Here is a 25,861-nt window from a genome sequence, read left to right as displayed (position 1 = left end):
GAGGACTATTATGGGACGATGAAAGACATATCTACGAGGCCGCTCAAGGTAAGCAGACAAGGGGGCACTCTCCACACGGCTAGCCTTAGCAAAGCCATCCAGCTTCTATGAGGGGCTCAGTCTAATCGCTGGAGTGGCATGGAACGCGTCAGTTACAGAACGTTGTTAGACATATACAAACTACATTTTCTCGTTCATAAATTGCCTTTCCTGGCTATCGGGAGGTTATGATTAGTACGGGTAATTTCTGAAAGTTACATTTGCACACCTGATACTATGTTCGTTGCAATTAGTGTACACTGAAAGTTCATGCATGGAACGATTGTGTTGCAGGGATTAGTCAAACCCCAAGCTAGCTTCTACTAAGCTAACATCGCTACACACTAAACTCCCGTGGCGTTGTGTGGCCACGGCGGCTACCGCTCAACAGTTCACACAACTGCGCCTATCTTACCTAACTTTGTGTTGATTATCTAGCCTCGCAAGCTGTGTTTGTTGGAAAGGGCCAAAAGGTAAAGGTTGCTCGAACTCTCCTCCTCCTACCACACTGGCTGGCAGGCTAGCCATATCTCACATTCACCTAACGGTAGTGTATGAATCCATTAATGGAAGGATGACACACTGAGTTTTTTATGCTAGGGGATTTGAAAACATTTGAACTAACTAGTAAACAAATCTGAAAGACCATTATGCTCTGTCAATTTAGCTGACAGCCACAGCCCTGCCGAACCAGTGATGTCTGTATCCTGGAATAGACAACATTTATGCAATGATCATGTCACTGAGTGATGATACATAGGCCTATGTAAATGCCTCTGTGTTGCACACACTACAAACTAGGGCTGGGGCCGTTCCCTGCCAGCATTGCCAATACCACTACAATGGCAGGGTAGCGTTACAGTTTGGCATGAATTATTCAGCTCTTTATTTACAAGCCCTTTTGTTTGCCAGGAGTCCAGTAGGCAGCCAACCTGCAACATGAAAAGTAGGACAGGGACAAGTTCTTCAGTGCTTGGGCCGACAAGGGCCTGCATTCTGCGTCATTAGGCTACTTCAAGAGAGGGTGTATTGTTAGACAAAATGAGGAAAGGCTAACTATCAACTAGGCCTCTTTCTACCTTCTCTCTAGCCTTCTTGTGTGCACTCAGATGATGGCACACTTGTGTAGGTCTAGCATCAATCAGGCATAGGCCTATGCATTTGAAACATCGTCATTGCCTGATCGAACATAGTAGGCCTAGTTCTGGTTAAGACCCGGGACCTTGCCCATGGTCTTGAAGCTTTTATTCAGTTGTAGGGTGTGAGTCAGGTTATTCCTTCTATTTTTACCCAAGGATGTGTCTAATTTCTCCCTTAGTGAGACAGGGACTGTGGAAGTTCTGTATTGTGATCTAATTTGAACTTGTGCAAACCTGTGATTACGCCAACATCAATCACCTCGCAGTGGACAAGTGCACAGCGTAGTCACAACTTATTTTTCTCCTCATAGAAGAAGAAGACAAGAAAAGCTGCCCGCGGTGCTCTAGGAAAATGTCACAGAGCCTCGCTCGTGATCATGTGACCATGGTTTAGTGTTATGCGAGTTCATTTTGTGACAATTAAAAAAACAGTTCAACTTCAGTTCAATGGAAGGGGGCGAGGAATGCACAGATACAACAACACAAGCACGAGGAATTCTGAGGGAGGTGCTGTGTCGTCGGAGAAGGGGAAGCATCTCACCCTCCCACCTCTACGTGCTGCAACGGCAACGCGGGGTCATGTCCGAAATGCAAAATGCACGGGCCAGCAGCGGCAAGGGGAATGTTGCCCAGCGAGCAGGCTCTGCTCGGGTGTGAGTGCAAGTTTGCACCGTCAGGCTCTGTTACGCAAGTCCTCCGCTCTTCAAGGAACGCATTGATGCATACAGCAGCACACAGAACACTCGAGGCTATCTTTTAAGGAGAGTGTAGCGTCCCTTCGTGATATTCTGATTCTACCGTGACCAATACACTGACAGCTGCAGTCCAGCAGTCAACGCGCGCATATGATGCTCTGGAAAAGGAGTTATTTTAAAAACACCACCATCACAGAGTTAGAGTGGTTGTTTGAGAGAATTTGTTTTTGACAGAGTGCTCACAAATAGTTTTGCCATTTGAATCTTGACAATAGCCTGAATGAAACAGGTAAAACCTGTGGCCCGAAAATTTGCAACGTGTCATGCCCTTCCATCAATATTCAAATGACTTGTTTTGCCTCGAAATTGCCTTGGAGATTAAACAGTTGTCAAACACCCGAGGGCTGTGAATGACTGTCTGACACACAGGTGGGTAAAACCTGATAGAAAGTGTTGTCACCATCTTCCACGATGAAAGGGGATTGCACACCTGACCTGGCGATATCGGTACCGGTTCTGCATGTTTAACACCCCTTTGGGATCGCAGAAGCTTCCAGTGTGTACTTAGCTGTCCTTTAGGTGATGCACGGTGAAGTCATCTGCACATGATCTTGCATGGACTCGTGTCCTATTTAGGCGGCTCTGTGGGAAAACTGAGCTCCTTTTCATATCCGTTACTTATTTGGTACTTCACCGTCACTCTCAAAGCTCTTAATGGCCTAATGTTGAGGCTGGCACTTAAGCGAACCCATCACAATATGAGCTTTGGACGTAATTCTATGATGGGTCAAGAGTAGCTTCTGCTGTCTTTGTGAAGTTGCAAGAGCTGATGTTCAAAGCAAACCCTCTTTTCAAACCCTCCTTTCGTCTCCCCACGTTTTTGGTTACGCTCACCAAATGTGAATAGGCTTTGTAACAACAACAATTTGAGTAATTACAGTGTTATTACACAGTCATAGGGGCAAGTTAATGTAAAGTGTTACCAATCTCTTTCTACCACCCTTTCCACCTCATAGAAACATTATCATTGTGTTGGTTGGCACTGGCTATCATTGCTGAATCGTATGAATATTATGTTTCAGTGAGGAACTCTGCTGCCTCAGCAATGTTGTGAGGATAAAATGTTAAAGGGACACTTCACACCGATTTTGGACCTCAACATCCATGTCCGGATCACCTTACGAATGTGTGGGCATGTGAGAACAGCTTTCAAACGCCTTCTGTAGATCCTAAGCTAGGGCCTGCTTGTTTGAGGATTTTACCCCAAGTGACACATTTGGGGGGTAATCACATGGTTTTGAGCACTATAAAGAGCTTTAAGGAGGAGTGAGCTTACCGTTTCCGAATTGGCTACAGCCTGGTTTGTTTACATCCTTAAGCACCACGCTGTTTCTTTAAAGTCGTCTTGCTGGGCTCCCCCAAAGCGTGTGTGTGTGTTGTGTGTGTGTGAAGGATCCAGTGTCAATTTCAGAGCCCATTTGGAGTGGAGCTATTCCCATAGGATCCCTCCACCCAGGGCTACACATATGGTCAGGTTAATTAATAAATAGATGAGTGCTTCTCCAGGTTAGTGGGCCAAACACATCACTTAATGCATCTTTCATTGCTGCACGTGTGCTGAGTTCTGCTGGATCTAAATGTAGGCTATTTGGTACGGCCCGTGTCGGAATCAACAACCCTATGTATTCCCAGCCCCAGGTTACTCAGCAGAGCCTTTGGTGATGGACCTACAGGCCTGTGTGCCTCAGTCCTGGTCCTTGAGGGATGCAATATGTCACATCTGCATGCGAACTGATATGCAAGGCTTTGATTAGCTGAAACATGTTCGTGACATTGGGAGCGGGCTGTGCCTTCAGCACACAACCTAAGGAGAAATGTGGGCTCGACACCATGTGAGTTGGTTTAGACCCACACGCCACACGAGTCTAGAAATACACTACCATGCATTCCTGTTTTTTCTGTAGCATACAGCATTCTTCACCAAAAAAAAAAAAAAAAGACTGAAACTGATGTGCTGTGAAATAAATGAAAAAAAAAAACAGGAAAAAAAACCCACATTTCTCCGTCCCCATGATTCCTCAGCAGCTGGGGATCAATAGGAAGCTTGTTTCTAAGAGACTGTGCGCCCAGACAGCGAGTCATAAAACCCTGTCAGGCCCCACCCTCCCCGGCATTGCTGGAAGCCTGCCAGCCTTGTGACATAGCAGCCAGTGCCCGGGGCTGTTTGTGTCAGGGTGGAGAGGCCCAGAAACCAAGCATCATCGATAACACCCCTCCAGAGTCCCTGCTCCTCTCCTTTCTCGTGTTGCAGAAGCAGGGCACCGGAGAGCTGTACTTGCGGCTTTCGGATACTCAGTCTGAACGCTTTCTTAACTAGTAATTACGTTTCATTTGAGGTGCTTGAGGACTTAACTCAACTTGCGTTCTTCACTGGTGTGTCTGACATAGTTGTGACATGTTGAATACCGTTGAAGGAGCTCCGGTATATATGGTTGTGAGATTAGTCAAGCCTAACCTTGCTCTCGCAATTGCTTTTCTTTGTGTGAAAGGCATCTATCCCATGTTATCTTAGCAACACCTCACACACAGCGCCATCTGGGTCACATGGCAACATATTTCTCTTAGCTTTTATCCAGTATGAGCCTTAACATAAAGTTAAAATATACTTATTCAAAGAAACAGTCTGCATTTACAATGTACAATTAATTTCTATTTTTGGGCTTATCTAGCAGGTCTATGAGGTATTGCAGAGGGGGGAACTAACGCAAATATCTTTACAAAATCCTTGTAAAAAGAAAAAACAACAACAAAAAAACAATAATAACAAATTTAAAAATCTCCATACGATAAAGCCCATGGGCGTTTCATGCACACAAATACATCAAGTATATTGTTAAAACTCGATATGCCTCCCAGCCCTGAGTGTGAAGCCTCGGTAACGTCACAGGAGTCTCTAGCTCTTCTTTACCCTGCCACCACGACAGGACGGCAGTCCCACTCTCTCTCCTCTCCAGAGCCAGGACAGGACAGGACAGGACAGGGCATCTGTAATCCTATCCCCACAGGAGCTGAAGAGGAGCCTTTTGCTGGGGATGACATCACAGAGATTGACGTAAATCCGCCCACTGCTCTAACTGCCAGGCCAGCAGCACGTGGTGATTCACATGAGCATTAGTACTGGGGCCTGTCGCTGCTAATGCTCGTTTAGCTGCGGGCTTGAGCCTAGCCAGGGGCTGGGCAGAGGTTTGGTTGGCCTTGCTCGTTGTATAACCAATGCCCGGAGAAACGCTGGTGTTGGAGGGCTCAAGTCTACTTCTTGTGCAGCCAGATGACGACTCATGTTGTCCCTTACATCGCCTAGGACATGTGTAGAACCTGGATGTTATATCGAGTTGTTTGATCCCTAACTTCTGAGACGTTGAATTGTCTCAAGGCCAGCATTAGTTTTGTTTTTTGTGTAAGTAATGAGTCTGGCGTTGTCGTCGATTCCAAAAAGGGTTGCAGCCAAAGATACAGGTTTGGTTCGAAGAAATGTCTCGGAGGCCCCCAAGGAGTACGCTAATGCATAAATTACTGCATAAACCAACTCCCTGCCCTTCTTCTAAATGTGAGTTATGTAACGACAAGCACATTGTTTATATTCAACAAACATGACTATATGGCTTTCATGCAGTTACAGTAGCATCTGTAGGAGGACTATGGCCTTGAGCTGAGAAAGATCTAAACCCACATTTATTCTAACAAGATCGGGGACAGAAAGATTGATTCAGGGATTGCATTTTAATTGCCACTTATTGTCATTTATTCACATTTCCGTTTGACTCACTTGTTTTTTTTTGTGTTGTGCTATTGAACACCGACTGCGGATCTGTTCTCTGGATGCAGCCTCTGCATCGTCTGCCTATTCAGAGGCTGGCATTTCTGCACAAAGACAAGAAATCAATAAACAACAGCCAGCGCTATATGAGTTCTCGCCTACGATGTGCTGAGTTTAGGTTGGCAGTTTTCCGGAATACTGAAACCGGGGCAGATTGTTCACAAGAGTCCAATAAAAACAGTCCTGCTGCCTATCTCAATGCTGCAGTCCTGGTAGCAGAGACACACTCTGCTCCAGCTGAACCACTGCAGCAGCCAATAGGCGTACTCTCACTAGTAGTACATACACAAGCAGTTATGGAAACTGGCATGCAAGCTGATGGGGCATGGCAGTGTTGTCGCCCCCCCCCCCCCCCCCTAAACACCCACTCTCCCAGAGATTAGCCTTACCCATGCCCTCTTATAATCCTCCTCCCTATTCTGTGGATATGCTCCGTCAGGTACGTGCTCATCTCCCTTCACAGCGTAATACGGAATGTTTCTGCACCGAAGTTGACATCAAGGGGCAGTGTGGCATGACACTGCATGGCACACAACACAGGGAGGAGAATTGATTTGGGGGGGGCGTAGGCGATGCGCTGGTGGCTACGGCGTCGGCAAGCCACGGCCGTCTCCGGAAGCAGTCTGCTATGAGTGGCTGTTAATTAGCACTGCTTGAGTGGTGATTATTGAGCCTGACTGCAGCGACAAGCCCGGGGCCCGGGGCGGAGACCTCTGAGGCCAGGCACCGTGGAACTGTAATAAAGTGCCTGATGGAGCATGGTACGAGCAGGTGAGGAGAGGAGGGCCGTTCTGAAATGCCCCATGCCCCCACCACACCATCAATCGTGAACACAGTTTCATGTGGATGAAAGGAAGACCTGGGCTGTGTCAGGGTATTAGCTCGCGAGATACAACACTGTGCTAGATCAAACACTAGATCTAACTTTAGCTGCGTCACTTTCGTACCTGCTGCATTTTTACCACAACATTCTGAATGGCCAGTTTCATCTCGTCGCGGCTGTTATCTCTGCCTGCCAGCAGCTTGCAGTGTGTGCATTGCTAGTGTTGGCTTAAATAAGGGGGATGTAAAATGTAAACAAATTATATAATTGGTTAGTTACCGAAAGCACGCATCCTATTTGAGTATGAACATGAGCAGGTTGTGGCGATGGACGCTCTTGTATCACACCCATTGAAAACTGAATATTTGGGGGAGAGTAGCAGAGCTAGATGTTTACATAAAGAAACCTTATTTTTCATATTTGGGTAATGCTAATTTGATCTGGTGAAGCCAAAATTCAAACCAAAACACTGGAAATGACGATTTTCACTTGAGGGGGCCATTAAATGCAGAGTCATCCTGTTATTCACAGACTAAGTGGTGTGTTTTTGTTTGGAGCTAAAGACCTTAGTCACCATGAGTCCAGTGTTCTTGAATTCAGTCAGTATGGTACAGTTCAGTCTTAGGTCATCAACAGATCGTCACTGGCTTCTAAACATTCTCGAATGTTCTTCCTGTAACCACAATACATTCTCTATCACAGAGACTTCTTCTGAGACCTCATTGGTTTGTAAAATCAAGAGCGGCTATTTTCATACCAGACATCCGCTATTTTTCTAGACCTTTTTTGAGACCTCTGCGGCACAACGCTTGCCGTAGCTTAGCCATGACATCAGCTCTCAGACACTTTGAAACAGTTGTGCTGGAAAGCTGTTACCCTGCCAATTTGAACCAGCTGAACTCGCCCATCGCCACGCCGCCGTGAATGTCAACAAAAGGGAAGTCGGGCCTCTGTCACTGTGCTTGGAGGAGAGTTGCGTGGACAGTTACTAATGAACAGTCCGTTGGCGTTTGCCTGTCAGCGAGGGCTCCAGAGACTTCACCTCAGGCCGACCGCTCGTAAACCATTTGATACAATTAGGCTTAAAGTTGACAAAATGTCACATCTTAACTCTGGCAGATGGGCTGCACCAGAGACGATAAGAAAGAGTCACATGCAGACTAGCTGTCATATTTGCTCACCGGATGTTTTAGTCTCATTTGCTGTTTGCTGTTTTGAAACTTTGTACTGTGCAGAGGTGTTAGTCGCAGATTATGCTGGGCTATTTTTAGGTTGTGAAAGAACGGCCTGTTCTAATTTTGGCTTTCAAATTGCAAAAAAACAGAGGCTGTTCTAATTTTGGCACCTGCCAGATAAGGGGGCTGAATGTTGAAACCTGGTGTCCTCCCGGCATGCAGATTGAGTTTGATGCTGTCCCAGGGGTGAATGAGAAGCTTGGGGGTTTTGGGAGTGAGGAAAGACTCAGATGGGAACAAACATCACAATCAGCAGAGTGATTAGAACCCAGGGTTAGAAGGTTAGAACCCAGACGCTCTCCTCCTTCAAAACAGGACTAAAAACTCACCTCTTGAGACAGGCCTTCCTGTAGTCTTCTTAGTTGTTTATAGTGTATTGTTTTTTATATATATATATATATATATATATATATCAAATGCACTCAGTTATGTATCTGTGCTTTGAGATTGATCAAATGAAAAGCGCTTTACAAATACAATTTATTATTATTAGACATGAGGGATCCCCTCAGCCTTATTGATGTTGGTGTTGTCTTGTTCTCTCTTGTTGTTTTGTCTCCTTCAGATGTTGGGGTGAACTTCTATCTACCTGCTTCAGGTACAAGAGGATTTTAGCTTACAGGATGAAATATTGTGATTAAATTATTTTGGATCTGAGTATGAACACATCTATAAAAGCGGATGCTACAGCTTGCTTTAGCAGAGAGAGAGAGAGAGAGAGAGAGAGAGAGAGAGACTGCAGCATCATGGCCTCTCAGAGGGTGGTCAAGCCATGGAATCTCTGACATCAGCTGTGTGTGTGGTCCAGGGTTTCCATTAGGAAAATTTGATACCGGACAATGTGACCGGCGACATTTTAATTTACCGGACATCCATTGGGTGCGGAAGTCATTCGGGCATCCACCCATGGTGCTCAGAGTGACAAAAATTATTTAGATTACGGCAATTCATCTACACATTAGAAATTAGCTGCAAAGTCAGCTCAGCCTTCCTATTGAGTCTTCATGCCTGGACCCAATAAACAGCTCTGATTACAAAAGCGGTGCATACAACCGGTACTGTTTTGGGGGTCTTTACTCACGGTCCTGTTTGGGTTTGGGATTTGGGACTGACTGTCTGAGACTTTGGGTTAATTTTTTTCTTCTTCTCCCGGACAATTTGACCGGCAAGAGTTTTATTCACCGGCTTGTCGTCATTATTTTTTCACGGCCAGAAGCCGGCTTTTCCCGGTTAACGGAAACCCTGGCCTGTGCCATTGTGGCCTAGAGTGTCTTCGTGTTCAGCCGCACAGACTCTCTCAGCTGGTGGTCAGGCCTTTATCAGGACTTTATCTCAAAGCTCAGCTGCATGAAGGAGTGTTACCCCCATACCGCCTCTTTTTGTAGTGGCCATATTTGGATATAGTTGGGAGATCAAGTAAAGCTGGAAAGGATTTTCACTAAGAAGAACCCAATTTTTACTAATGGACTAGAAGCAGTGGGTTTCATGCTTCAGTTTGTCAATAGCTCAGCAAATGTTTTAAGACTTCAGTTCAATGGGTTTCATTGATTTTCTTCTTCTCTCTTTTTTCTACAATGACCAGAATTTCCTTGAGCGTTTCCTTGTTAAAACTCCAATTAAATATATTGATCAAGATCTTAAGGGCGGTGAAAACTGGAGACATTAGCCTCTCCTCAACTGGTTAAGCACATTTACTCAACTGAGTGGAGGAAACATCGATGGTACCATTAGCAACGCAGCAATTTGCGAGCAGAACCGGATTAATGCCTCAGAAAGCTGCAGAAGAACAGAAAAGGCAGCAGGACAAGAATTCACTGTGCTGTGGTATCTAAACCGAAACCCCACCGTGCATCAGAGCCATCGCCCAGCCTGAGGGGGCTGTTCTTCAATGCTGATGTGATGCTTATCGTATGCTTGCCTTGGACGTTACGCAACCTCCTCCACCCTTAAAAAGCCCTGCGCTTTGACGTGACGCACCCCCACCGCCTGTGAAGGCGAGAGAGGGGACAGAAATGACAATCAGATTTGGCCCGCTCCTCAGTCCTTGTCGTAGGGCCGTGTCTGAGTGGGCACACACTGATATGCACCGAGTTGACTACACTAGCATTGTGTTGCCCAGTGTAGCATTGAGCTATCCAGCGTAGCGTGAAGTCGCGACCATAGCACCCTGTGTTATGAAGCAATGCTATTCATTGCCTTGCAGTAACCTTGGACTATGATGTGCTTCTTTGTCGTCTTCGTCTTCTTGGACTATGATGTGCTTCTTTGACCAGCACCGCTTTTATTTTTCAGTGGCCATGTGTGGTACTTCAGCCTTCGGTGTAGAGCTGTGCTACGCTGACTTTTACAGCGCAAACCATTATGTTGCGCTACGCTCAGCTGAGTCGCAGTATTTTGAGGCTCAGGGGGAAACTGGGTTAAGGGTTTGATCTCGCCCACCTCCCCTGCCAGCATCCTCAGACATCGCCGTGAAGTTATGTAATGAGCTAGTGTGGGCTCAGTCAGTAACCAGATTACAGCACGCGGCAGATAGGACGGTTAAGGGACAGAAATATCGCCACACCTTTTGTTTGACTTTCTTCAGTGAAGTGTTTAAGTCCTACTTGTGATTTGTTTTGTCACTTTATGATCTTTTGATCCGATTTCTGGCTGATCCCTAAATAAGACATTTGACTCAGGGACTTACCAAGAAAGGCTTGCCTCTGATGTTTACTCCTACATTTCCTCTTTCCTGTAAAGCTGTGGCCTCAAGACATTTAGGGCCCGGTTTCACAGACGAGGCTTAAGCCTAGTCCTGGACTAATTCACACTTTCAGTTGCAAATTGCTACTGAAAGTGTGAATTAGTCCAGGACTAGGCTTAAGCCTTGTCTGTGAAACCTGGCCCTTAGAGTGTGTTGACGCCATTACAAGAAATAAGAGGAATGACTCAGATTGACTACTCATTGGTGGGCCTTGAACATATCAACAACATTTTAGTGAGGTAATACAATTGAATTATTATTATTATAATCTATTAACACAAAATGGCTGGTCATCTCTGTAAGTTCCCCTGGCTGACCGACAGACAGGGTTGCTGTTCCACTTCCTAACCCACCGCCACCTTTCCTTCAGCTCAGAGGCGTGTCGCTGGGACTCATTCATCATTGCTGCGACAACTCCAACCAGCCCCGCTGCTCCGCCCTGTTCAGTTGTCCTATCAGCCTTCTTATCTCATTACTCATGATTTTTTGCAGGGTGTAGTGGGTGTGTTACACGCCTGCTGACATCATAGGAAAGGGTTTGTGTGTTAATAAGCTAAAATAGAACTGGCACATTTATAGATGAGGTCATCCGTCGTCTTGTCCCACGCATGGAATGGAAAGAAAACAACTGTATTCACAACTAACTAAAAATCCCCCCTCTGTCACAGCTTATTTAAGATATGTAGATATAAATGTCATTTTTAAAGCTTGATTTGGTGCAGTGTCTTTTCAGTGTATTTTTAAAGCTTGGCTTGGTCCTCTGTGGCTCAGTTGGTAGAGCGTGGTGCTGACAAAAGCCTAGGTTGTGGGTTCGATTCCCACTGGGACCACACATACTGAAAAATATATGCACTCACTGCAATCTGAGTTGCTTTGGATAAAAGCGTCAGCTAAATGGCATAATATGATTTATGTATAGAATCTTACCAGTATTCAGGTGGAGCCGTTTTCTCCTTTGGCCCCAGGCTCTTGCCGCTGTCTCCCTCTTGACTGTAAAACGGCTCACGTTTCACATGGTGAATGACTAAGTGGGCCAAACATGAAATGGCGAGTCCTCCGCCTTGCACAAGTGACAGCCAATGACCCTGCTCCCTCTTCACTGGGCGCAGCAGAACACTCTCATTATGCGGAGCTACAGAAGAGGGGTCGCTTTCATTCATTCATCTAATATATATGTGGGGGTTCTCTGAGGTCATGTCGAGTTTTCTAATGTAGCAGTCAATCGTGGTAGCCTGCCAAGTCAAAAAACAATTTCTCAATTAGGCTGCCTAATGGCTCCAGTCTCTCGACGACCATATACTGTGGATTGTGTTTGATGTAGTAACACTTAGGCCTAATATTAAGCTGCCCCTTTCCTGTGTAGTGAAGCTGTTATTACTCTAGTAAGAAGATTGTATTTAACATGTAGTTTAGGTAATTGCATGGTAGGCTACATGGAGTTATAGTGTTATTCCAGTTGAGTAATAACACAAAGTGCAGACTATTTAGCCTACTATGTAACAGCTTGTTAATGGTATGGTGTTACTAGAGTATAGAGTTACTACACAGGTGAAGGGACAACTTGACCTAAAATGTGACACAGGGAGGAGGTTTACTCAGAGCGATGTGACTGTGTTTCCCTGCTTTGTGCTGACACGGGAGGCCATTCGTTTCTCGCTCTGAACAATTGTGCCATCTGCAACTGGCCATTTGTAATTCGTAAGGCTCCGGACTTGAACTGGCATACAAGTTCTAGGCCCACACCTTTGTCACATCCACGTTCGGGGTGCTTAAATAATTTGGGCCATGTCACATTGAGTCACCTTGCATGGATGCACAATGAGATGTGACAAAGCGTGGAGCAGTCATGCCCTTTGTAAGTTGGCTGCCTCTATCTTAACCTATGGTGTGCCAAACATTTCTATTATGACATGACATTATCTTAGTTAGGGTTAGGTATTTGACACTATGCTGAGAGCAGCCATTCTAAAGACCTATTCCTATTCAAAGTAATAACATCACAAGCATTATGGTCTGTGGTTCTCAGCTGCTAAGCTGGCTGCTCTGGTTTTAGCCGTCTCTGACCCCATGTGGATGCACTTGCTCTCTGTGTGTTGGTCCAACATTGCCCCACACTACCTGCCACAGAGGACTCAGCTGTCCCAGTCACGGTAGTCATTTCGTGTCAATGTTTAATGCTTCTCCACATATGGGTCCAATTCATCATTCAAACTGTAGCGGCCACCGTTCATTTGTTTCTGCCTGTCTTTTGGGGTTTTATTACTCACCAGTTGGGCCTAGCCCTAGTCAAATAAGGCTGTGTTGACAGGCTTTAATCTTGTCTCTCATCTTCCCGAAATCACTTGCAGTGGTCTTCATCTGTTTGAATTTCCTCTCTCACAGTCATCGGCGAAGCCTCTGTTGCCAGGTTTTTTGTCTGAAGTCGTCTCCCATAGATCGTTAACGGAGGTCCATTCTCGTTATCATCGCCGCTAACCTCTGTGAATCTCCCCATCAGTGCACACAATGGCTGCAGCGGGCCGTGATGACCTCTCCTGCCACTGCTTCACTGATCTCAGGCCTCTCCCAGGCTCAGCGTCCACGTGTTGGCATCAGCTCCTGTTACGTAACCCTGCCCCAGTCAGACAAAAGCCCAACCGGCCCGAGCACAAATCACTGGCTGCTCAGCGCTGGCAGTTAGGGCTATTATGCTAGTCGGGGCCATCGCCTAGGTCTCTCTCCCTCCTCTCTCTCGAAATCTAAACATGGTGTTCCCCTGTTTCTGGGTCACAAAGTTGAAACTGCATGTTGTGTTGTATTGCGTTGGTTTCAATACACAATAAACAGAGACGCTTCGCATTGTCTGCCCTTACACTTTTAAATCGACCCCGATTTGTATAGATGACTTCGAAAGGTTCTTATGCCCTCCCAATGTGAAACCATGCAAAGCCTCCACCTCGATAAAATGCCAAATTCGGTAGCCCACAAAATTGGCTCACGGTTCCTATGCATGATGCGTCATCAAGATGAGTGGGTCCATTGGAATGACTGATCTTATAGGCTGGGAATGGGAATCACAAAGGCCTTTCACTGCTCTGTTTGGGTACATTCTGTCCTCAGGCCCACAGGCCGTTGGCTTGTCAGTGCTCCATGTCCGTTGATGCGTCATAATTTGCAGCCGCTCACTCACCTCCTTGCATTAGGTGCAATAATGGCTTTTCTCACACTACCCAGGCAGTAAAATTATCTTTACGAGATGCTGTAAACCCAAAGCAGGAGGATGGAAGCCAGGGCCTTGGGGAGATATTGTGCTGGATTCGGCTTCTCTCCAGTATAAAGCAAGCACAAAACTATTACCAGAGCCAGAAGTACTTGTCCATTCAACTCAACACCTGTGTCTGTTTTGATTGCCTGAGTATACACACAGCTCCTGCCAAAAGATATGGTAGACATACTGTCGTTATGTTGAAAGTGAAAGCTGGCCTCTCTCCATAGCTCCAAACTGGAGTAGTGTGTGTCCCAAAGTAAAGCTGAGGTAGATTTGAACATCATTGAAAAGCTACACAGCATGAGTGTTGGGTACCCTGCAGAGAGTGCTTTTTCTGTTGCCTGACTTTGGAAAGAGGGCACTGGAAACACTCTTTGGTTGAGAAAGCCCCTTTTGTCCTTTGTACCCTGAATCTTTTCTTCTCCTGCCTGCCTGTGTGCCTTTTTGTAAGGAGAGGGAGAGAGAGAGAGAAAGAGAGAGAGAGCGAGCGAGCGAGCAAGAGAGGGAGATGGATGGAGAGGTGTAAAGAAAAAAAGAAAAGAGAACTCATGACTCATCAGGCGCAGTGGTGAAGAGTTCACTGAGTCAGATGGAGAGCAGGAACAGAGGGTGGTGAATAAGCTCAGGCACAGGTTGGGCAGCCAGGGGACTGCAGGTAATGAGGAAAGGCAGTGGAGGCCAGATCGGCCACATACATGCTAACCCTAAAATAATAAGATGAGCACAGGCATGTTTTAATTAGCACATTTCTTTTTTTGGGAGCAGCACTCAAAGACCTAGGTGTATCAAAGGATTGAGAAACCCTGCTTTAAGGCCCATTTGTTCAAGGAGATCTTACATTGTTATTGGTCATGCGTTGGCACACTGCACAGCAAATTAAGCCACGTTGGTACGGACTGTTTCTAAGCTTGAGTCGAGCACCAGTATCTTGCAGCCGATGACATTTTGATTGCCTGGGCTTGCATTGACAGCCCCCTCTGCATCTCTCCTTTCACCAGCCTATCTGTAACCAAACACATTGTGTCAACTGTCTCCATTATGTGTCATTGTTGATTTTACAGTGAAAAACACATCAGTCACCGTTACCGTAGTAACGTGGCATTTTTTCACCCGACCCAGCAGTGCCAGTTTAACACGTCTATGATGAGCTTTCTGTTGCCTATGGGGCTGCTGTAGTTTTGCACTCTTTATAAACCCAGTCATTGTTTGGGTCCACCAGTCCCTTCGTGTGCTGACCTCTCTAAATGGAGACTCCTTTGTGCCCTGTATTTTGGGAGTGCGGTGAGTCATGTTTGAAATCCATAATGGAAGGTTTGTTGGAGGGTGATGCTCCCAACTAAAGAGGTAGCAGAGTTCAACCTTCTTGAAAAGTCTTTGGAAAGTTTTTTTTTTCTGACCAAGCCTTGGTATTTCTTATAACCTCCGGCAATTGAAGGTCCGTAATTCAATAATGCTTAGAAATTAAAAAGAGTGACAGGCGTTTAACTGAATTTGTGGCTGTAGATGTAGGCCTACAATAAGATTTGACCGAAACAAGTAAAAAGCACAATTAACCATATCCTACAGGGGCAAAAGATTCACAAGTGTTCTGGATGCAGTGCAGGGTACAGAGACCAAGTTGGGCTACCCTGCATCGTTCTAAACAGTAGCCTATGCCAGGCTAGATGTTATCATGTGGCTGCACTTTTGATCCTATGCAAATTTTAACAAACACCTTTGTTTAACTTGCCCACTGTGTGTGTGTGTGTGTGCCACAACAGTGGTCATGGGTGAGACATGTGACCAGAAGGGTCAACAGTTAAAATGATTCACAGAGATGTTGCTGCCCACTACCAAAACGAGGCTTGCACACATAAAGGATCAAGGGGTTTATCATGTTCTCTGGATGTTCTAGTTTGTTAGTTATAACAACCTTGAATCTGCCTCCTTCCTTGAATTCCATCATAACATTTTTTGAGACCGATGTTCTCCGGTGTAGTCAGCTCACCTGCACGCTGTATTCATTAGTTGTTTTGTCTTTCTTGTTCTCCTCAGGTGTGGCTGGAAGTGTAACGAGAGGCGAAAAGCCCCCCCCTCCCCCTTCCCCTTGCTCCTGTGGTCTTGTCGGGGAGGGCGGATCCCCTGTGTTTTCTCTGCCCTGATGCCCCCCGCCGCCCTGTAAATTCATGATCACATGACCTTGGATATGGACGCAGTCCTGTCCGACTTTGTCCGTTCCACTGGAGCCGAACCGGGACTGGCCAGAGACCTGCTAGAGGGTGAGTCACAAGGCCTAGTCCAACGCCCTAGCCCCTTTCCCCTAGCCCCTTTCCCCTAGCCCCTTCCCCCTAGCCCCTTCCCCCTAGCTACATTTTTATTTTATTTTTTTACAATTTTGACATTTAACAGACGCTTTTATCTAGAGCAACTTACAACAAGTACATTTGTCTGAAGTAAGTGAATCATCGATGCATCAGTCATCATAAGCAAAAAATCTATGGTAGGACCAGGTGCCAGGTACCATTTTTTTAATTTTTTATTATTAACAGTAGAGGAGCTGTACAGAGGTGTAGCTATTAAAGTAGATCTGAAAGAATGAGGGATACAATCAATAAGGCGAACATTTCACCTGAGCCGTCAGAAGGACAGACTGGAGCAATCGCTTATATCCAATTCCTTCAGGAGAAGGGCTCAATGGACGATGTGTAATTTGGCATATGATCAAGTGTTATGTGGTTAGCTTCTGGACGCGAGTTTCGTGTTTTATGGTGAGCAGTTTGTAACCCCCCCACTCACAGTTTTATGGACAACTGCCAGTGAGGGGTCGTAACTTGCTCCAAAGCTGCTGGTTAGGTAGGAGGAAGGTACAGTATAGCAAGAATAGACTGTGCTCTTGTTGCCTAGCAGCAGCACAAGTTGCAGATAAGAATATGGGTTAAAAATGTAACGCACTGCAGTATACAGCAGTGAGAGGCAAAGACATTCTCTAAATTCTGATATTTACTCAAGCAACGGAATGTGCCAGTGGCCTTTGCATAAGATAACAGTCGCTATGGTTGTGTTGACATATGGTAAATATTTAAACTCATTAAAGAGTGTCGAGCAGATCTGCCCGTCATGGAGTCCGTTGGGCTTCCCTGTCAGGTTTAGCTTGCTTAACACGGACAGATGTTGCCCTTCTGTCTGCAGGCAAGAACTGGGATCTCACTGCTGCCCTCAGCGACTTTGAGCAGCTTCGACAGGTGCATGCTGGGAACCTGTCGTACTCTTTAGTTGAGGAGAGGACGCAGTACCCTGCCCCCGAAAAGGAGATGGCCCGGATGGGGCGGCCCCTCCTCCACCGCCAGGATGAGGTGGTGCAAGGTGAGACCTCTGGCAAGTGAAATGTTTAATATTTGGCATGACGTCACTAACTCACAACGTTAAAAACTTTGTTATTTGTTGACGTGCTTTTAAGTCATCGTGAGAGTTTTGCAGTATAAACCGTCTTTGTTCTATTGAATTATTATTATTATTATTATCATCATTATTGGTTATAACCAATTTTCATTTTTCTTTTGTAACTATTCTCTGGTGCAATTATATCACCTCTCCTCATTTCCTTTTTCACTCTCCCCCGCTTCCGATTTCGCTGACCCTGACCTTCCCTATCTTAATGTTGAATCTCTCGCTTCTCTTCCGTTCCCTCCCTCCATAGCTACAGAGAAGCGCCTATCAAGAGGCATCTCCCACGCCAGCTCGACAATCGTGTCCCTGGCCCGGTCGCATGTCTCCAGCACAGGCGGAAGCAGCAGCGAGCCCCTCCTGGACACGCCGCTGTGCACTTTCCAGCTACCCGACCTCACTGTCTACCGTGACGACTTCCGTGGGTTCATCGAGAGGGACCTCATTGAACAGTCAATGATGGTGGCCTTGGAGCACGCCGGTGAGTTAAACTACAGAGGCTCCACTGCTGACACCATGTCAAGTCCAGTCAGTCTGCCTCCTTTTAAGCTCAAAGTCCCCAAATCTATCTGGTCTTGTCAGCCATGGTTCATTTGGAATACAGGAATACTAAATGGAACTACGGAAGTTTAAAAATGATATGCTTCCATAATAAGGGGCGAGGACTTAGCAATACCTGAGGTAATCTTGGCAGTTGTATAGCAGTAGGCTGTTAATTACTGCAGTTATATGAAAAGTTGTGCCTGCAGAATCGTACTGGGTGTGACTCTTTGCTGTTTGACGTTAGGCCGACTGAATTGGTGGACGCGGGTGGGACCAAACTGTCAGAGTCTGTTGCCGCTGGCTACGAGTGGGGACGGAAACTGCCTGTTACACGCAGCCTCGTTGGGTGAGTCACATCCTTTCACACTGAAATACATACACTCAAAGCTCTCATATATATATATATATAATTAAAAAATATATAATATTCATAGATTCACATCAGTGATCATATAATATATATATATACAGTACCAGTCAAAAGTTTGGACACACCTTGCCAAGAGTGTGCAAAGCTGTCATCAAAGCAAAAGGTGGCTACTTTGAAGAATCTAAAATATAAAACATATTCTGGTTTGTTTAACACTTTTTTGTTTACTACATAATTCCATATGTGTTCCTTCATAGTTTTGATGTCTTCAATATGAATCCACAATGTAGAAAATAATACAAAATAAAGAAAAACCATTGAATGAGAAGGTGTGTCCAAACGTTTGACTGGTACTGTATATACACTCAAAGCTCTCATTTCATCCTATCCATAATCAGAACTTAGCTCATTGTTATCTAAAGTAAACCCAGACTAATTGCAGTTTACACGATTGCCGGGCAAATTCACTTAACCTGAGTGTCCCACTGAGAAGGCTAAGCCTAGCAAATTAATTAGGACCCAAATGAGCTAGAAGCATATGGTGTGTTAAAGGCCTTATAATCCACCCACTGAATGGCACCCACTGAAATGTGGTTTTGCTAGTAGTATTTGTGAACCTTGGAGCACCACTCCTGCTTTCACACAACCAGGGCCTCTGAAACATAGCTTAACTGGTTTTCTTTGCCATTGGCTAGGGTTAGCGTTTTTAACATTGTCTACCTGCATGGCCTTGCAGGTATGTGGGGCTTCCACGACCGCGACCTGATGCTGCGGAAGTCACTGTACGCGCTGATGGACCATGGCCAGGAGAGGGAGTCGCTGAGACGCAGGTGGAGGTGGCAGCAGACCCAGCAGAACAAGGAGGTGAGCATCTAGACGAGAGGCAACACCTGTACACCTTCTCAAGGTGGAGGTGGGGTAATGGTGTGGGGAATGTTTTCTTGGCACAATTTGGGCCTGTAAATACTAATCAATCATGGCTTGAATGCCACAGCCTATTTGAGTATTGTTGCTGACCATGTGCATCCCTTCATGGCCACAATTTACCCATCTTCTAATGGCTACTTTCAGCATGATAATGCACTATGTCACAAGGCAAAAGTCGTCTCAAACTGGTTTCATGAACATGACAATGAGTTTAGTGTTCTTCAGTGGCCTTCCCAGTCTCCGGATCTGAATCCAATAGAACACCTTTGGGATGTGGTAGAACGGGAGATTCACAGCTTGAAAGTGCACCTGAAAAATCTGTAGGAATTGTGTGATGCAATCATGTCATCAAGGACCAGAATCTCAAGGGAATGTTACCAACATCTTGTGGAATCAATGCCACGAAGAATTAAGGCTGTTTTGAGAGCAAAGGGAGGCCCTACCCAGTATTAGTATAGTGTTCCTAATAAAGAGTAAAGGGAGGCCCTACCCAGTATTAGTATAGTGTTCCTAATAAAGAGCAAAGGGAGGCCCTACCCAGTATTAGTATAGTGTTCCTAATAAAGAGCAAAGGGAGGCCCTACCCAGTACTAGTATAGTGTTCCTAATAAAGAGCAAAGGGAGGCCCTACCCAGTACTAGTATAGTGTTCCTAATAAAGAGCAAAGGAAGGCCCTACCCAGTACTAGTATAGTTTTCTTAATAAAGGGAGGCCCTACCCAGTATTAGTATAGTGTTCCTAATAAAGAGCAAAGGGAGGCCCTACCCAGTATTAGTATAGTGTTCCTAATAAAGTGTTCGGTGATTGTATAGCTCTGCCTTGGGGCAAATTCAGAATTGTATCAAATCTAATGAACATTTCATTACATTCTTAGTTTGAGGCTTTACTTGGATCGTGATGGGGTTATTTATAGTTTGAATTAAATTGCAATATGCCAATAGGGGGGATGTGTGTAAAGGTGTATCCATTAGGGTAACATGTACAGTATATAACATCACCTCCTCCTAAATTGCGTGTGTGTGTGTGTGTGTGTGTGTGTGGACAGTCTGGTCTGGTGTACACAGAGGAGGAGTGGCAGAAGGAGTGGAACGAGCTTCTGAAGCTGGCGTCCAGTGAACCCAGGATACACTACAGCACCAACGGCAGCAACGGGTGAGTCCTGGGACGGGACATGGAAAGACTGTTTTGTTTTGCCATGCAATCAATTTTAGATTAGATTAGATTAGATTCAACTTTATTGTCATTGTGCAGAGTACAAGTACAGAGACAACGAAATGCAGTTAGCGTCTAACCAGAAGTGCAAAAAAGCAGAAAAGTGCAGTGTGAACAGTCAATTGTGGGAATGTGGTAGTTTTTGCACACCCCCCATTCATTTATTTATTCATTCATTCCTTCCTTCCTTCCTTCCAAACACATTGAGCTAGTAAAGGGGTTGACGCACAGACACACTTTGAAGTCTGGCCGTATTGATGTAAACACGCAGGAAGACGTAGCTTTGGTTCTGGTGGCCGTTGACTGTGCCTAGTGGGATGTATCTCAACTTGATGTAGTATAGTCAGGATTTACACCTACAGTACCAGTCAAAGGTTTGGACACACCTTGCCAAGAGTGTGCAAAGCTGTCATCAAAGCAAAAGGCGGCTACTTTGAAGAATCTAAAATATAAAACATATTCTGGTTTGTTCAACACTTTTTTGTTTACTACATAATTCCGTATGTGTTCCTTCATCGTTTTGATGTCTTCAACATTAATCTACAATGTAGAAAATAATACAAAATAAAGAAAAACCATTGAATGAGAAGGTGTGTCCAAACTTTTGACTGGTACTGTAAGTCCAAGTTTCACATGCGTTCTACCTAAGTGTACTCACGCTTTGCGTTGTGTCTCTGATTTTACCTCTTCAAGATATCAAAGCCACCGTCATAATCCTCTGTTTAGACAAAGAGCCTCTTTTAAAAGTAAGAGTTGGTGGTGACCTCGGTCACCTCCTGAGTGCTTCTTTGTTTCTTGTTCTGACTCTGTGTTGTGCTGTCGTCCGCAGGGTCGAGTCGTCAGAAGAGCCTGTGTACGAGAGTCTAGAAGAGTTCCACGTATTCGTCCTAGCCCATGTCCTGAGGAGGCCCATAGTGGTGGTGGCTGACACCATGCTCAGGGACTCTGGAGGAGAGGGTAAGACCGTTGTTGTGGTGTAGATCCTGTGCTGTCCTGTAGGCTGACTACCACTGCCGACGTGCCCTTGAGCAAGGCACTTACAGGGTGGTTTTCAAAGAAACTTCAAAGGTTGCTACAAAACACAACACCGTAGATGACAAAGTCTTAAGCAGTCGGTTGAGACGGTTGGCAATGGAGATGCTCTGGTCTCGATCCCCACGGCTAAATCCAGAACTGGCATCTACAAAACTGCGCTTGCCAGGGGCGTATGTGTGCATACGTCTTTTTGAAAATGTAGGCGTGAGGTGCGAATATCGTATTACCATATTTTGTGAAGATGATACACCCCCCTCTCTGCGAGCCGGGCGCAAGTGGAGCGCAGAGGTGTTTGTGCACCATATCGAAAATTGGCCAAGAGCGCAAGTCGGGGTCAAACCTCGGATTACGCTGGCGAATCTGCTTGCGCCCGTTTTGGAAATCGCCCTGTCAACGCTCCAGGGGGCACTGCACTGTGGCTGTCCCCGTCTTCTGTGTGTGTGTGTGTGTGTGTGTGTGTGTGTGTGTGTGTGTGGAGTTATTTTATTGATATCCACTCTAAAAACTTCAGTAAGTAGCGCAGTAACAATCTTACTGCGCTACTACAGCATTTCCAATTCTCCTCCCCCACCACATATATATTGGGTTTTTTTTTGTTTTTTTTGTAGATATCACTATGGAGTTATTTTATTGATTTCCACAAAGACTTCAACAGTCTCACTGCGGACTGACATCATTGTCGAATTGTAAATGTTGTATTTCCTATTCTCCTCCTCCCCCACCACCAGCTTTTGCACCCATCCCGTTCGGGGGCATCTATTTGCCCCTGGAGGTGCCAGCTGCCAAGTGCCATCGCTCCCCCCTCGTCCTGGCCTACGACCAGGCCCACTTCTCCGCCCTGGTCTCCATGGAGCAGAAGGACGGCTCCAAAGAGCAAGGTAACGTTACATCGACATTCATCATTGCTGTCCTCCAATTACCCTGCCCGTTACGTTTACTCTACAAGACCCGCTGCCAACAATGTGGAGAGGAGGGGAAGACCTCAGAAGGCTAGACCGAACTAATTGAAGGAAGAATCATTTGGGATGGGGTTACTTTTATACCTGAGATGTTTAGTGCTATGCATGATATAAACACTACACGTTTAGCATTCGATTGATTGATTGATTGACTTGAACAATATGCTTTCCATATTGACAACTAAAGTAAAAATAATAACAAAGCGTTTTCTCCACAGTCGTCATCCCCCTCACCGATTTGGAACACAAGATGCTGCCCGTGCACTTCGCAGTGGACCCTGGGAAGGACTGGGAGTGGGGCAAGGATGACATGGACAACGTGATGTTGGCAAGGTACGACCACTCCCTATGAACAAACCTCATTCTGCTGTTATACCAACATCACACACACACGCATACCACATGCTGGCCTCACAGGACCTGGAGTCAGTGGCTGGGGATTGACTGCTGCTCCAGATTAGTGACATGTACCAATGACAGTGAGATTAACACTAAATGCCTACAATGAATGGAACACAGAGAGGAAATACAGAATACAGAAATAGCCCAGAAATAAGAAATAGCCCACTGGATTAAGATGATGCTGTTGTCCCTGTTTTACAGAGATAGTGGTTAAAAATAATCCAATAATCTGGAAATAATGTATAATTCCTGGATTACCATGTGATTTACATTATGCGGTTTAGGGATTTAACAGTGCACATACCACATTGTATATTAATGTCTGCAATGTTTCTGGCAAGGTTTCATATATGCATATCAACAAAGGTTATTTATTGCGAAGCAGTGGGGTTTAGGACCAGGACCAGATGCCACTTAATCTAGTTTTTGTATTGTTAAATCACGATTGAAAACATTGACCTGTTTTATTCATGACTCTTTCTTTCTTTTATTTCACTCTCATCTGAATCATTTTTGTTTTTTTAAACTCTTGTATATACTTGTGTGTGTGTGTGTGTGTGTGTGTTGTACTTTTATCAAAGTTTGTTGTGACTCAAATGAACCACAGTCCAAATATTTCACCAAACACTTGAGGCACATTTTTTTTTTTTTTTTTTCTCTCGTTCTCTCATTTGAACTCATCTGGCCTCTCTCTCTTTCCCTCAGTGTGACCCTGTCCCTGGAAGCCAAGCTCCAGCTGTTACACAGCTACATGACCGTTACCTGGCTCCCCCTGCCCTGTGAGGTACAGGTGAGCCTCTTACTAATATATATATGTGGTTATATATATGTGGTTATATATATGTGGTTATATATATGTGGTTATATATATGCGCCCAACAGTCCGAACAACGAGCTCCAGGCAGTAGTCGGAGAGACAGTTGCATGTGCCGCCATTTTATTTTTCCTGACCTTTTCCCTGACAGCGCCCACTGCGTTTTTTGCATGTTATGATGGATAGCATAATTGCTGAAATTACAGCAGATGATTTGTTTAGCGATTATGTAGATTTAGATAAGATACACACAGGGTTATAGAATCCTGTCTGTTTTGGTTATTTAGATACTACTCTACTGTATTATGATGTTATCAGGTCAGTAGTCAGTAGGTCAGTTACCAGGTCAGTAGTGCCCTCCGTGCTGTAAAAACCCCCCCATGTGAAAACAAACCACAGAGAGCCACTTGGGTCATAAAATGACGTCGCACCAACGTGGGTTTGAATAGCCCTCTTGTGTGCCGCAATCTAATGCTAGCGAGTTTGAAAGGATAACAAGTTCATGGCGATTTCATGGTTAACCGAAAGTGAGAGGTGGCAACAGAAGAATCTCTGTTTCGGATCTTTTTTAAGTTGTTCCGGTGAAATTTACAGCAGGGTTACTCTAAATCAGGTTTTCGGTGGTCGCACTTATGAGGCTTGGCAAGGAGGGACATTTCATAACTGTCCATTGTTTGAAATGGAATGATGCTCCGTCAACTAGGTCACAGCATTTCCAAATATAGCGTACATTTCATATCTTTCAAAACTGATTTATCAAAATGACAACCAAGCCTCCTCAACTGAGTCATTCTTTCCCCCCCCTTTCTCTTTATCTAAAATGTCTTATCTCTGTCTGTCTCTCTCTTTCATTAATTACGTCTCTTTCCCTGTCTTTCCAGCAGGCACCCCTGGCCCAGCCCGAATCTCCTACAGCCTCTGCAGGAGAGGATGCCCGCACGCCCCCCGACTCAGGAGAATCCGACAAGGAGTCGGTCAGCAGCAGCTCCAACGGAAACGGAGATGCGACCACAGGAGGGGCCGTCAACGGAAGCGGGCCTTCGGCCAAGAACAGCTCCTCCTCCTCGTCCAGCTCCTCCAGTAACAGCTCGGCAGGGGCGGGGACAGGGACTGGCGGGAAGGAGAAGACCAAGAAGGAGAAGGACAAGGACAAGGACAAGAGGAGGGCAGACTCTGTGGCCAATAAACTGGGCAGCTTTGGCAAGAGCCTGGGCAGCAAGCTGAAGAAGAACGTGGGCGGGCTGATGACAGGGAAGAACGCCGGGGGAGGAGGGGCCAAGCAGGAGGGCGGGGAGAAGAAGAAGGGCTCACTGAGGGGGCGGAAGGGCAGCAAAGACGGCTCCCCCTCGGCCCACGCCTCGGAGGACTCTGGGAAAGGCTCGCCTTCGTCTGGCAGCGAGCGCCAGAACGGGACGGCCAGCAGCAGTAGCGGCGGGAGCAGCGAGAGCGACCCGTACAAGTACAGCGCCGACGTGAAGGCCAGCTTGAGCATCCTGCGGGCCGCCATGCAGGGCGAGAGGAAGTTCATCTTCGCCGGCCAGCTCACCACCAGCAACCGCCAGCCCTTCCAGGAGGAGATGATCCAGCGCTACCTGGCCGACGCTGAGGAGCGCTTCCGGGCCGAGCAAGAGCAGCAGCGGCGGGAGGTCGAGCGGAAAGGAGTCACCAACGGCGTCCAGCAGCAGCAGCAGCCCAAAAAGGAGCCGGGCGGCACCGAGCTGGGCTTTCGACCTTTCGAGGCTAAAGAGGAGCTTTCCGAGAGCTCACCGCCCACCTACAACCACCTCAAGTCGTCCTCCTTCAGCCCCTCCATGTACTCGGGCGTGGTACCCATCCCCCGGCCGTCCTTCATGGACCAGCCTCCCGCCCCAGCGCCTCTCACCCAGCACATGCACGGCTACATGGAGACGCGGCGCCAGCTAGCAGGCGGCTCGCCGGCCTCCTCCTACCCCGGCCTGCCCTCTTACGCCACCCTCCCCCGCCACTGCCCCCTGGCGCAGGGCCCTCCCCACCCCCAGTACCACCCCCCGGTAACCCCGACCTCGCTCAGCCCCTCGCGCCTCACCCCCTCTTCCTTCGTCCCTTCGTACCCCCCTGAGCTCGACCCTCCAGACTACCCCACCTCAGAGCCGACGGCCGGTGGCTACACCAACGGCTTCCGGGACGTGCGCTCCACCCTGGACACTCGCAGCGGGCCGGCCCCAGTCAGGCACTACTCCCTGGGTAGCGCCGGGGGCCTGGCCAGCCTTCAGTCCAGCCGCTGCCGGACGCCCACCTGCAACTACTACGGACACCCTGAGACGGGCAACTACTGCTCCTACTGCTACCGCGAGGAGCTCAAGAAGAGAGAGACGGAACCAGCCATCCATAGGTTCTGA

General features: G+C 46.4%; 1 protein-coding gene across 1 annotated transcript; it reads left to right on the top strand.

Moving 5' to 3' along the window:
• otud7b (OTU deubiquitinase 7B) lies at positions 1-25,861 on the top strand (the record flags this gene model as incomplete). The annotated part of the gene is made up of 12 exons (XM_083679627.1): positions 1-48; positions 15,833-16,056; positions 16,967-17,140; positions 17,475-17,702; positions 18,009-18,110; positions 18,871-18,998; positions 20,107-20,213; positions 21,103-21,230; positions 22,037-22,186; positions 22,486-22,600; positions 23,375-23,459; positions 24,365-25,861. The coding sequence occupies exons 2-12, from the start codon at positions 15,972-15,974 to the stop codon at positions 25,859-25,861; spliced, it is 2,799 nt and encodes a 932-aa protein (XP_083535753.1). The 5' UTR covers positions 1-48; positions 15,833-15,971.

Source organism: Argentina silus, assembly GCF_951799395.1.
Source record: "Argentina silus genome assembly, chromosome: 10".
Lineage (NCBI taxonomy): Eukaryota > Metazoa > Chordata > Actinopteri > Argentiniformes > Argentinidae > Argentina > Argentina silus.
Note: the sequence above shows the minus strand (reverse complement) of the source record. Positions and strands in the feature narration are given on the sequence as shown.